Below are 14155 nucleotides of genomic sequence, written 5' to 3'. Positions count from 1 at the left end.
CCTCAATAACCACATGTGAGTGCTAGGCCAGCCTTTTTCTCATCTCCACCGTTCCTGCCAGTCTTGACATGGCTTCTTCCATATGTTCTTAATGGTAATGCTTCTGTTCAGCTCATCTTCAGCTGGTTATTCCGGTTGATTCTGCTATAACTTAGTTGTAATTATGAGTTGGTCCTAGGAGAAGGTGAGAGTAACGTCCACCTACTCCTCTGACACCTTGGATTCCCCCCAAACCACCTTATTTTAAACTTCAAATCATTCCTACGTCTTGTGAAAAACAAAACACTATAAAACACATTTAATTTTTTAGAACTTTGGGAAAAGAGCTTTACAAAACTAGTTTGATTTTTTAAATCCTAAAGAAGGGAACAAAAAGCTTAGAAAACTGCCTTTCTGCATTAATAGGAAATACTAAAATATGTTTTCTAAGCCTAAGGTACCTTATGAAAAATGTGTATTACAACAAATCACTAAGAAGAGGGAGATAACAATTTTAAAAAAATAAGTAGAAGGTCAAAAATAAACATTTTAGAACTGCACATATTTAGTTTAACTGAAGTTGTCTCCTCATTAGCCATTCTCTCCGTTCTAAAAGTTAAGAACAATAACGTTTCCTGCAAAGGAAATAAAGGGACAGGTACATGAAGGCAATTCACTTTTTAAGTGTCTTTTCTACATTAAGTATTATTAGGCTTTGCATCCAATTAAAGAAGAGGAAATCCCCCCAATTATCAGGGTCTTTGAAAGCACTTTGGCTGTTATTGTTTCTTAAACTGAAATAGTTTGGGTCTGAATAAGCCTGGCAAACCCTCCTTCCCAGTGGGTAATCATTACCCAGCTTATCAAATCCCAATCATTTACAGTTAGATCACACGACTCTCCCTTCCCAGAACCACAGCAAGTGGGGGGGTGGGGGGGGGCGGAGGAGGGAAAGGAAGGAGGCAATTACTAGTAAAAAGCAAACTTAATTTCTTCTCATTTTCCAGAACTGGATAACTTCAGCTTTCTTCATCTTTCCCAAGAAATGGCCCAAATGATTGTACAATTAGGAATCACACTATTTTTAAACAATAATAAGCTTCCCTTAGAGATCCTATGCCCAAATTGGATAAAAGACAGAACAAAAATAAACCAACACATATGTATTAGCTATGGTACTTAGTATAGTATGCTCAACTATGTTACCAAAATTTTATACTCTGTTAGCTGCATTTGGCTCGAAGCTTTGTACAGTACAGCTCAGCTTCAGTATCTCCTGCTTTTGATCTTTGCAAATATTTTATCAACAAGCTGAAAAAACAAATGCATCCTTGCCTCCAGCCCTCATTTTTGTCCTTCGTATTTTGTCTGCTTTGCTCTGTCCTGTTAAAGAGCAAGCAGGTAAGATTCTTGACCTCTCCTTCTCCACCTCCACTCTCCACCAGCTCCGAAGCTGGAGGGCAGGTAGGAAGCAGCGTAGCTTCCAGGTATGATATCCGATGCTCAATTAATCAGAACATCGGGATTAAAATATTTAGAATCCCCTGGAAATCACTTGTGTGTGGCTGAGACACCAACCTTATGAATTCTGAGTCATCTGGCTGGAATGGAATCCAGGGCAAATATGTTCACACCCACCCAATTTATCTCCACCTCTGGAAATTATCTTGAATAAAGCAGGCATTTTTCACTACATTGGCCCTTGGGCTTGCCCTCCTGAAAACAAATCTTTCTCGGTGGGAAGGATCAGATGTATTTGCCAAGAAAGCCGAACCACCAGGAAGCCCGAAGGCAGGCCCTGCGCTCCAGCAGTCCACCCATTCTGTCGTAGAAAAGATGTAGCTAAGCTCTAATTTAGAGTCTCTTTCAACCTGTTCAGCTGAATTGCAAAATGTAAGCTATTTGGTAAGGAATTGACATACTGGAAGCTGGCATGCATAACTAATGCGCTATTATTTATGTGCAGAAACCTGCTTACTCTGATATTTCCGTAGCCATTTGGCCCTGGTGAGAACAGCCCTTTACCATTTTATTTCTGAACCGTCTCTAGGTGGCACAACTGAACTTGTGCTCAAGGAATAAAATGCATTATAATGTTCATTTGAATGAGTAAAATAACATATATAATAAAATTATATTAAAAGCAAAGCATATGCATTATTTATCATTATTTTAAAATTGCTTCCTCCATTGAGTTCATTGCCTGTCAATTTAAATATATGTTTATACACTTAGCAACTACTTTTACTGATTCTTACCCTTAGTTTGGTATTACTATCTCAGTTCTAAGAGGTATTTAAATTAAAGGGGAAAAAAGTGTATGTGAAGGTAAAAAAATCAATGAAATTATACAAATAATCAATTATACAGGACTAAAACTGGAATATGTTTTCCTCCTTCATCTTGCTTCTTAGCACATACTAATCAAGGTAATTCATTACCCACAGTACAATAAAACCACACACTCCATTCAAGGGGCATTTACTATTCTCCACTGCTGGTTATTCTCTCCCTCATCCCCCCCAAAATGTAACATCACTGTCATTCATATGGCATTTCTTTGCATTTATTTAAATTTATTTATTGTCTAAAGTTTTACATATGTCTCTTTTTTCCCCACTTGACCCTCCCCCTCCAGCCCCCACCACCCCAGTGTCTGTGTCCATTGGTTAAGCTAATATGCATGCATACAAGTCCTTTGGTTGCTTTCTAACCACCCCCCTCCCCTGACATTTGTCTCTGGGTCTATTCTTGTTCATCAAATTATGTTGATCATTATATCCCACATATTGGTGGGATCATGTGATATTTATCTTTCTCCGACTGGCTTATTTCGCTTAGCATAATGCTCTCCAGTTCCATCCATGCTGTTGCAAATGGTAAAAGTTCCTTCCTTTTTATAGCGGCGTAGTATTCCATTGTGTAGACGTGCCACTCATCTGCTGATGGGCATTTCTTTGCATTTGATAGCTGGGCCTGATCGGCTTTGCACATTGTTTTCTCTTCATGTTTACACAGTGGCAGCCTGGGAAAAATCCTTATTGTTAATGCTATTAAACTACACTGGAACTTACTGCAAGGTGGCTTTGGGTCTGATGAAAGTCCATGTATCATGTGTTCTGTACAAAGATTCATTGTTGAAAGACCTCGCTACATGTAGCTCGGTTTCACCAAGAACACTATCTCCAGCGTGTGCCTGAAGAACATATTAGAGACAAGTTCCCTGAACTACTTATAAACTCATTTTGAGAACTGAATGTGCACCTTACCTAACTTCATCATGGAAAGGGAAGCAAAACTTTTCGAGGTATAATATTTCCTCATTTGTCACATAAGGGAGCTGGGCTAAATGACCTTAAGGTCATTTGAGCTCTGTGAATGCTTATTTTAACTCTCTGTCATATTTTAAGACCTTACAGCCACTGAATGGGATATACCTTTAGAGATTTATTTTACATATTTGCTCCTAATGAGATTTCTCCCTTTCAAAAGAGCTTTTTTTGTTTTTTTTTAATCCTCTCCAGAGGATATTTTTAGCATTGATTTTTAGAGATAGTTGTGGTGGGGGGGCTGGAGAGAAACATCAACATGGGAGACACACATTGATTGATTGCCTCTCACATGTACCCTGACCTGGGCCGGGAGGGAACCCGAAACCCAGGTACATGCCTTTGATCGGGAATCAAACCCGAGACTCTTCAGTGCACGGGCCAATGCTCTAACCACTGAACAACACCATCCAGGACTTCAGAAAAGCTCTTAATTTCTCACCTCCCAACCTTCTTACCAAGGTTAGTTAGGAATTGCTTTACATTAAGTAGTTGGTGGGACAGCTCATTTATTATAAAATAAAACAGAACCCAGGCCCAGAAGTTAAATGTCTTTCTTTGGCCCTAGCCAGTTTGGCTCAGTGGATAGATTGGCCCTACCTGGTTTGGTTCAGTGAATAGAGCATCAGCCTGTGGACTGAAGGGTCCCACGTTCAATTCCAGTCAAGGGCATATGCCCAGGTTGCAGGCTTGATCCCCAATATAGGGGGTGCAGGAGGCAGCTGATCAATGATTCTCTCTCATCATTGATGTTTCTATCTCTCTTTCCCTCTCTGTTCCTCTCTGAAATCAATAAAAATATATATTTTTTTAAAAATGTCTTTCTTTGGCCTTCTGAAAGGGTCAGTTACAGTCCAAATGTGCAATAGATTCCAAGTGGAAGGTTCTGTTTTTATTAGGAAATACGCTGCTCAGATAATTATTCTCCTTTATTTAGTGACTAGTGAACTGTATCCGGCTGGTCATTTCTATTTCCTGTTAAATGAAAATGCAAGAACTATGCCCCAGCATGAGTCAGTCTAAAATGTTTACTGAGTAAAAAATAGCTACAGCTCTCAAAGGCAGGAGTATGAGGAAATAGGATGGAAATAAAAGATACATATCTCTTCTGGGCAGCTTTCAATCTTATAGAAAAAAATAGAGATACATACTTTTGTTTTCTCTGAACTTTTGAAATTCACACAAAGCATAGTATTGACATTATACAGAATCAATACTATGTGGCTGTGTGTGGTTATTGAGTAACTGAGACAGGTTGTGGTGAGGAAGAACACTTTTTCTGGAGCAGAATGAGTTTTCAAGTGAGGGAAGGACATGGTTTGGTGGGAGAAGGATGAGCCCTCTGGGGCAGAACAATGGTATGTGTTATGGCTCCTCCATAGTGAGAGCATGCAAAGAATAACAGGCAATTCAATTTAAAAGAGATAATAACTTTGCCTTTCCATATTTGGTATCTTAGTAACTCTCATTCAGGTACTCATATAGGAAGTATGGAGTGGCTATGATATAACATTCTTTGTGCTGGATATTATATAATTACATATAAATGTCACTACTATGATGATGAGCTCCAAATAAGTACCCTCCCTTTCCAACACTTCCAAGCTCTTTTTACGAGGCCAGCATTATCCTAATTCCAAAACCAGATAAAGACAAGACAAAAAAAAGAGAGAGAATTACAGGCCAATATCCCTGGTGAACATAGATACTAAAATCCTCAGCAAAATATTAGCAAATCAGATCCAGCAATATATTAAAAAGATCATCCACCATGACCACGTGGGATGTATTCCAGGGATGTAAGTACCCTCCTTTTCCAACTCCATTCTTGTCATCTCGCTGCACATTGGCTTAACCGATGCACCATGCCACCGAGGGGGAGCAGAGTTTGCTGCCCCCACATATGCCTTTTGGGGTATATTGGTTATGTTAAGCTGGTTACTTTTAAGAAATGGAAGATGCAGGAGAAACCTTTGACCTTTCCCCTAACTGCCTTGAAGAATTTGTTAGCGGACCTTCTCCGGGAAGGGTGCTGCCATCAGAAGTCACTGGGCTTGAATGTGAACTACTCTGTGATAGACGGGGAAGACTTAGCAAGGCCCCTTCGATCAAAGCCCTCTGGGTCCCACTGTTAGAGCTGGCTCAGCAAACATTTGTTTACCGAACATTTGGTTTTCCAGCTCCAAGTTTATAACCTTGCTCCCCTTTGAAGTCCAAACCACAATGTCCTTTCCTTCTTAGCTCAACACGGCTTATAAACCTTAACTGCCTGACTTGTCCCAGGGGCCCCATATTCTTATGGAACCTGCATATGCACATATGTCATTAAATTTGGTTCTTTTCTCTGGTTAATCTGTCACATGTCATTTTGATTATTAGACCAGTCCGAAGAAGTAGGAGGGAAAAGAGGGGCCATTTTCCCCCCAACACACACTCCCCACCACCACTATATCAGTCTTCCCAGTGTAATCCCTCCCAGAATCCCAAGGAATGGCCAATTAGCACTTCAGGTTCAGGTCTGCTGTTCTAAGCCTGGAGATTGAAGTTACTTCTTTAGGCCATTGTTTTCACCTTTCTCCCCTGTTGTGTATACAATGTGAGGCTTGTGTTCTGGAATCTCAAGGTGTACTCCAAGTCTACCCCCTATCTCAAAATACAGCACCCTTCAATTTCTGTTCTTCATATCTTTTGGTGCCATTTCTGCCCTCTCACACATGGTCTCACAGTTCCTTTTAACCCTTTAGCTCCTATATAAGTTAGGGGATGTGCTCAAATGTATACAACAAAAACCCAGGGCCCTGGCCAAGTAGCTCAGTTGGTTAGAGAATCGTCCAGTATATCAAAGTTGCAGGTTAGATCCCCAGTTAGGGCACATTGAAGAAGCAACCAAATGATTACATAAAAACATGGGGAAAAATTGATATATCTCTCTCTCCACCCCCCTTCTCTCTCTCTTTTCAAATCAATTTTTAAAAAACAATCTGTACATGAATATTTTGTTTAGTTAATCCTCATCAGAGGATATTTCTTTCCATTGATTTTTTTTAGAAAGAGTGGAAGGGAGGGAGGGTGAGAGAGACACCTAGATTGGTTGCCTCAGCTGGATTGATTGCCTCCCACACATTCCCCAACCTGCAACCCAGGTACGTGCCCTTGACTGGAATTGAACCTGCTACCCTTATCAGTCATTGCTCTAACCACTTAGCAACACAGGCCAAGGCTGAACATGAGTGTTTTTAGTAGGTCTATTCCTAATAGCCACAAACTGAAAACAACCCAAATGTCCTTCAATGAGTGAATGTCTCAACAAGCTATGGTACATCCACAAAATAAAATAATACAGCAACATAAAGGAATAAACTATTGAAACATGCAGCAATTTGGATGAATCTCAAAAGCAGTATGCTGGATGAAAAAAAAAAAGCAAGTTTTAAAAGCTTATGGACTATACAAACACATTTATACCATTCTCAAAAGGATAAAACTATACAGTTGAGGGATAGATCAGCGATTGCCAGTAGAGGGATGGGAGGTGGTATAACTATGAAAGAATAGCATGGGGAACTTTTGGGGGATAATGAAACTTTTCTGTATCTTAATTATGGTGGTGGTTATACTAATCTGTACAATATGTCAAAATTCATACAACTGTACACTTAAAAAGTCCATTTTTAATATGTCATTACCGTAACAAATACTCTTAACACAGACAATTCAGCGGATGGGAGTAGAAAGTAGTGAATTAGCCATAAGCAATTTGCATGACAGTATGCCATGGGCATCTGCCAGAATGTCACAGTGAGAATGGAGAGGTTTGGCTGGCCCAGAGAGTTGGGTCAGTGGAGGTCTAAGAGATCCTCTACTGTACTTTCATAATTTCACTCTTTCTTTAATAAACCTATTCTGGTTGTTTGAAATCTCTAAATTTAAAAAATGTCAGTGTAGGAAGCAGCCCTCACGCAGGGACAGCAGGAAACAATAGAGGCCGCGCGTGGAGAGCGAGCGTTCCGTAGCTTCCCCGCCCCTCCCCTCCCGCAAAACGGTAGACCTCGGGATCCCCCTGGCTTTCCTGCACGCCATGGCCGACAAGGAAGCAGCCTTTGATGACGCAGTAGAAGAACGCGTGATCAACGAAGAGTACAAAATATGGAAAAAGAACACCCCTTTTCTTTACAATTTGGTGATGACCCATGCTCTGGAGTGGCCCAGCCTAACTGCACAGTGGCTTCCAGATGTAACCAGACCAGAAGGGAAAGATTTCATCATTCATCGACTTGTCCTGGGGACACACACATCGGATGAACAAAACCACCTTGTGATAGCCAGTGTGCAACTCCCTAATGATGATGCTCAGTTTGATGCTTCACACTACGACAGTGAGAAAGGAGAATTTGGAGGTTTTGGCTCTGTTAGTGGAAAAATTGAAATAGAAATCAAGATCAACCATGAAGGGAAAGTAAACAGGGCACGTTATATGCCACAGAACCCATGCATCATTGCAACAAAGACTCCATCAAGTGATGTTCTTGTTTGTGACTCTACAAAACATCCTTCTAAACCAGATCCTTCTGGCGAGTGCAACCCAGACTTGCGTCTCCGTGGACATCAGAAGGAAGGCTATGGGCTTTCTTGGAACCCAAATCTGAGTGGGCATTTACTTAGTGCTTCAGATGACCATACCATCTGCCTATGGGACATCAGTGCTGTTCCAAAGGAAGGAAAAGTTGTGGATGCGAAGACCATCTTTACAGGACATACAGCAGTAGTAGAGGATGTTTCCTGGCATCTGCTCCACGAGTCTCTGTTTGGGTCCGTTGCTGATGATCAGAAACTTATGATCTGGGATACTCGTTCAAACAATACTTCCAAACCAAGCCACTCAGTTGATGCTCACACTGCTGAAGTGAACTGCCTTTCTTTTAATCCTTATAGTGAATTCATTCTTGCCACAGGATCAGCTGATAAGACTGTTGCCTTGTGGGATCTGAGAAATCTGAAACTTAAGTTGCATTCCTTTGAATCACATAAGGATGAAATATTCCAGGTTCAGTGGTCACCTCACAACGAGACTATTTTGGCTTCCAGTGGTACTGATCGCAGACTGAATGACTGGGATTTAAGTAAAATTGGAGAGGCACAATCCCCTGAAGATGCAGAAGATGGGCCACCAGAGTTGTTGTTTATTCATGGTGGTCACACTGCTAAGATATCTGATTTCTCTTGGAATCCCAATGAACCTTGGGTGATCTGTTCTGTGTCAGAAGACAATGTCATGCAAGTGTGGCAGATGGCAGAGAATATTTATAATGATGAAGACCCTGAAGGAAGTGTGGATCCAGAAGGACAGGGGTCTTAGATTCATCTGCACTTGTAATTTTAGACTGCCCTTTTTTCCCTCTCAACCCTGATAGTGATTTAACACTGGCTTTGAGACACAGATTTTGTTCAGCTATCCCTCTATAATAGGTACCATCAACAATGCTATTAACCCAAACCAAGGGGTTTTCTAAATATTAACTGAGGGGCTTGATTCAGCAAAGCCACAGACTTATATTTAAATTTTTTTCAGGAATTTTCTAGTATCAAAGATCTAAAGTAACCACTGAAAGGGGAATATTGTGTGTGGTTATTTTTCTCTGTATGCCATATCCCCACGTTTTTCAGGCTCATTTAAGTAAAGGCTAGAAGTAAATAAGGAATAGAGCCAAGAGAGGTAGGTGTGTGAACCATGAAGTGTAAGTACTGCAAGATGTTTTTACTCAGGAATTAGGGGAGATTCGAGTCATAAATTCCTACTCTAAAATCTTCACACCCAACTTTTCCAGGATGCACATTTCCTACGTAGACTAGTCTCCTCTCAATTTCTTAAGTCAAAAGTACGTGTTCCTGTTTTCCATATATTTTTGCCTGTTAGTGTATTTCTTGAGCTGATTTCATATTATTTCTTTCCTTTCTATGAAATGTTTTTTTTAAAAAAACTTGGGACCACCAAGTTGTAAAGATGTATGTTTTTACCTGACAGTTATACCACAGGTAGACTGTCCAGCTAAGTTGAGAAGAGTGAATCTATAGCTTGTATTTGTTTTTAAAATTAAATTAATCCTGGATAAAAGTTGCTTTTTTTTAGGAGTTAGTCCTTGACCACTAGTTTGATACCATCTCTGTTTTGGGTGACCTGTTTCACTTACAGGCCTGTTACTCTCTATGACTAACTGTGCAAGTGCTTATAATGAAATAAATTGCTTTTCTACATAAAAAAAAAAAAAGTCAGTGTAAATGTTCTTTTTTTTTTTAAGTAACATGATTAAGCATGTTTTCTCCCCTTGTTTTTTTGTTTTGTTTTGTTTTTATCAATCCTCACCCAAGAATATTTTTTCCATTGATTTTTAGAGAGAATAAAAGGAAGGGGGAGAGACAGAGAAAGAGGAACATCAATGTGAGAGAGACACATTGATTAGTTGCCTCTGGCACATGCCCCATCCAGGGCTGGGGATTGAGCTTGCAACCGAGGTAGGGGCATGCCTTGGCCAGAATCGAACCAATGACCCTTCAGTCCATGGGCCAATGCTGTAGCCACTGAGTCAAATCAGCTGGGGCTCCTTCTCCTTTTGATTACTGAACATCAAAAACACTTTTTCCAGGCACATGAACTTTCATATGTACTTCCCACAAGAGCTATCTCAAAGTTCTCAGTTCCTCTTCACTACCCTCACTTAAAGTGGGTGACCTCTCTTACCCTCCTCAGGGAGGATGGCTTCTGTAGTGTTAGGACGACTAAGATCTCCATTGACTGGGGGCAACCTGCCAGCCCTGACCATCACTCTCATAGGGGCTTGCTGATTTCACAAATGGATGACACACGACAGAATGAAATAGTAAATCTGTGGGAGCATTCACTTGCACTCAAAACATAATTTTGGATACAGGCTCTGCTGAGGCCAGACCTTGAGAATGTTCCTTTTGAGACAGATCAAGAGACACCTGTCATGGAAACTCTAGCTAACTTTCCACCTCAATATTTCCCTGAGTCCATCATCTTTTCCTTCTACAAGAATCTCAAAGAAAACGTGGACCCTTCTTAAAGGATAATAACCCCCCTCTGTTGTGATTCTATAAACTTCTTGTAGTCAAATCTCCTTCTTTTTCCAGTGGAACACATTTTTCTATGCTCCAAAACCAGTTATTCTTCTTTAATCATTTCTATGATCATTTAGATCATCTTATTGAGAAATATGGGGATATATTTTCATACCTCATCTGTAGACATCTGTGAAATCATTCTATTCCTTATAGTTGTTATTGCTTTACCTGGAAACTTTTCTGATCAATAGGTAGAAATCCCATCTAGGTCGAATGTGCTATTAAGAGTGTTTCTGTCTACATAAACCAACACATGGGAATCTTGTGCCATTTGAGATATATAGAAGAGGAGAACGAGGTATACAGAACACAGTGCAGAGTGAAATGCCCTTGAAGATCCTTGTAATTCAAAGTTTCCTCGAATGGCCATGGTACTTAAAGCATAAGGTTGAGAAATCAGTGAGCACCAGAGCATGACCACGGCATTTCTTCTTTTTCTGTAGAACCATTTGAGGTTGTGACCCTTCATGGGAGGAAGCCACAGGAAGAAGTCTTGGGCTGGGGAAATAGAAAGAGGCCACAAGAAATGCCCACTGTCTTAACGATTTTCAGCTGTCTCAAGTCTGGCCTAAAAGGAACCCAATATTAGTCTGTCAGAAGGTCAGACATGGAGCCTGTCTGGCCACAAATGGATCCTATGAAATGACTGAAAGCCACCGAACCTGTCTTCTCCCACACTTTACACCCACTCACAAGCTCTCCTTGGCTGTCAGGGCCTTGAGCTGCTCAGATTCAAGTCTGAGTTCATGCGGAAGATATAACAATACCTAAAGAAGAATATCGGGTAAGTAACATGAGAATAACAAGAAAATTCTGATGTACATGCTATGTGCCAGTTTTTATATTAGGCATATTTCACAGAGAGAGCTAAATGTCAACACTAGCTAACTGTAACGGAGCAGCTTTCTGAAAAATAGAGAAGGTAACTTTGCTTCTGAGTGGTGACCTTGATAATTTACATATGTATTTTTACTTCCACTTGCCAAGCTTCCTTCAGAAAAAAATTTCCTCTACATAATTCCCTTTCTTCAACTCTCCTTCCCCCTCCTTTAAAGGAATGACAGCACTATGTGGACCGTGATCTGTCATTACTAAGGCAAATGAAGGGTTGATTTCTCAAAATACTTCTTATGCCTGTTCTCTGTGCTACACATCGCTAGACACTAGGGCTACAATCTACAAGCATCTGCAGGTCTTGTCCTTCTGAAGCTCAACTCCTATAATAGTCCTTTTCTACCTTTTTTCGTTATTCCCCTCCATCAATGAAACTTTTTAGAGTGTTTTTACCTAACCACCTCCACCATGAAATGTTAATACCACAGACATACTGTGTATCTGTTTATGTACTGTCTATGTTTATATATATTAAAAAACTAAGAATTTTTTTTCCCCTTCCAAGAACCACGTTTTATCCTATTGGGGGTGGTATTATCCTTGTGAAAAAATGCACGCTCTAGGAGAAAGACAGATAATTAGCAAATAAGTAAGAAAAGTAATTGTGATAAATAAAATGAAGGAAAATAAAGGGGCTAAAAACTGGGGCATGCTTACTTTGTACCCAGTTGCTTGCACCACTGACAGAGAAAAAGGAAACAGTTTATCTGCAGCTTCTCCTTATCTCTATTACTTCTCTATCTCAGTTGTTCTGGGAACACAGGGCTGTGTCTTTGCACCTGTGCAACCACATGCCTGCAGGCAAGCTCCCGAGGCCCATCTTGCCTGGAGCCCAGCTGCTTAAGTCCCCCATCTGAAAAACTTGAAAGGAAAAGCAAGGCTGAATGTACTCCATGGTGTAAAAATAATTTCTCTCTTGCAATTTTTCAGACAAATTCGGGTGAAGTTGTGCTGCCTCCCTTTAAACAAGCTCTGCCAGGAATCCAAGCTGCTTGGCCATTTGTTTCTGTGCAACTCTGAAAGGGCCATTGTTCCTTCGTGTGGGGTGAGACTATCAAAGATAAATTTAACTTGCCATGGTGGTGGGGGAACAAAGCATACATTTCTGCACAATGCTCTCTCAAATAGGTGTGCTTCAGCAAAATAATGAAGGCAGGATAACTGAATGCTGGAAAGCAACATAATGCTCTGGTTTTAGAGTACAGACCACTGTTGGTGAGTTGACAGGCAATTGAAACACTCTGAGACTCAGTTTACCCCATGTTCATTGCAGCATTATTCACGGTAGCCAAGACGTGGAAACAACCTACGTGTCCTTCAATGGATGACAGAAGGAGATGAGACTATGGGTGAGCACACAATGCAACATACAGATGGTGTACAATGCTATGTATATAATTTAATTTAAAAAACAGTTTACCCATATGTAAGAGGAGAATAATGACACTAATGTATTGGGTTGTAATAAGGACTAATGAAAGTAATATGTATAAATGATTTGGCATAATACTTAGAGCATAGTAAGCCCTCTATAAATAGTTGCTCTTGTTATAACTGTTTCTGTAGGCCAACCATATTTTTTTGTTTTGGTAATCATTCCTACTTTTGCTATTTTTGAGAATGAAAAGTTAAAATTGGGTTAAAATCAAAGCAAGATCTCTGGCATTTAGTCTGGTATTTATAGGCATTGGCCTAACATGCCTCTCAGATACACTTGCCCTTCAGTTATATTTGTCGATATTCTTCTAAGTCAATTTATTACTTTATTTTCCTACTTTGGCTGTTAAATTACATTTTATAAATGTAATTTTTGCTACCCTTCATCCAGCACAATGAGAGTGGTAGATCTGCTAACTTTAGTTTTTACAGAGACTTATTCTGTAAAAATTTATTTTAGTCCTAGAAAGTTCAAAAGCACAGTTCCTCTTTGAACCTGTATCAGCTGCGAGATCTCTACCTTGATTATGAGCATCGCATTCCTGATCATTATCTATGCTAATCCTCAGGATCTCTTCTCATGCACAGTCCAGTTTCTTACCACATCCAGGCAATATTTCTGTTCTGTGTTCCTGCCTTTCCATGCCTTTTCCAAAACCTATCAAATTATATTTCCTCAAGAGAGGTGTTGTTCCCACAGGCCAGAAAATGCTCAAGCACTGTGGAAGGGACATTAATCATGTCTGGGGCCACCCCACATGTTTAAAGACCCTTTTGATGTTTCAGGAATTTCCCATAGCTCTGAGCCTGTTTATCAAGGGCTCATGGATTAGGCCAGGAGCAAAACCTGGTTGTGTGGGGCTTGAAGCTAACACAATTATGGGCTTCTTTAAGAAAAAAAGCAACAAAATTATAAATTTAAAATTAGGTTACAAATTAAGTACTTATTTCGATTTAGAAAAAAAATAAAACAAATTATAAATTTTTAAAAGCTGACCAGTATTACAACCATCACAAACCTAGGGGGGGAAAAGTAATGTTAAGCCCGGTTGGCTTGGACCAGTGATTGAGCATCGAACCTATGAACCAAGAGGTCACCAGTTTGATTCCCAGTCAGGGCAGGTGCCTGGGTTGTGGCCTCAGTCCCCAATGGGGGGTGTGCAGAAGGCAGCCAATCAATGATTCTCTCCTCAGTGATGTTTCAATCTCTCCGTTTCCCTTCCCCTAAAAATCAATTTAAAAAAATATATTTTTAAGGTAATGTTAAAAGTAATTGTCTAATACACCCCTTTAATATTTTCCTTTGTTATTTTAGCTGTGTACTCTGTGTCTTCACATACAATGATTTTGTAATATTTTTTAAATTCTTTATTGTT

General features: G+C 40.0%; 1 protein-coding gene across 1 annotated transcript; it reads left to right on the top strand.

Moving 5' to 3' along the window:
- Positions 1-7377: 7377 nt before the first annotated feature.
- Positions 7378-9008, top strand: LOC308246596 (histone-binding protein RBBP4-like). The gene has a single exon (XM_080665009.1). It carries the CDS (start codon positions 7387-7389, stop codon positions 8662-8664), a length of 1278 nt encoding a protein of 425 aa, XP_080521135.1. The 5' UTR covers positions 7378-7386; the 3' UTR covers positions 8665-9008.
- Positions 9009-14155: the final 5147 nt, after the last annotated feature.

The sequence above is a fragment of the Plecotus auritus genome (genome assembly GCF_963455305.1).
Source record: "Plecotus auritus genome assembly, chromosome: 4".
NCBI lineage: Eukaryota > Metazoa > Chordata > Mammalia > Chiroptera > Vespertilionidae > Plecotus > Plecotus auritus.
The sequence above is the reverse complement of the archived record's forward strand: the minus strand, read 5'-3'. Positions and strand labels throughout refer to the sequence as shown.

What these genes read in the sequence shown, in the direction of transcription:
- LOC308246596 (XM_080665009.1), top strand. Translation starts at nt 7,387, where the DNA reads ATGGCCGACAAGGAAGCAGCCTTTGATGACGCAGTAGAAGAACGCGTG.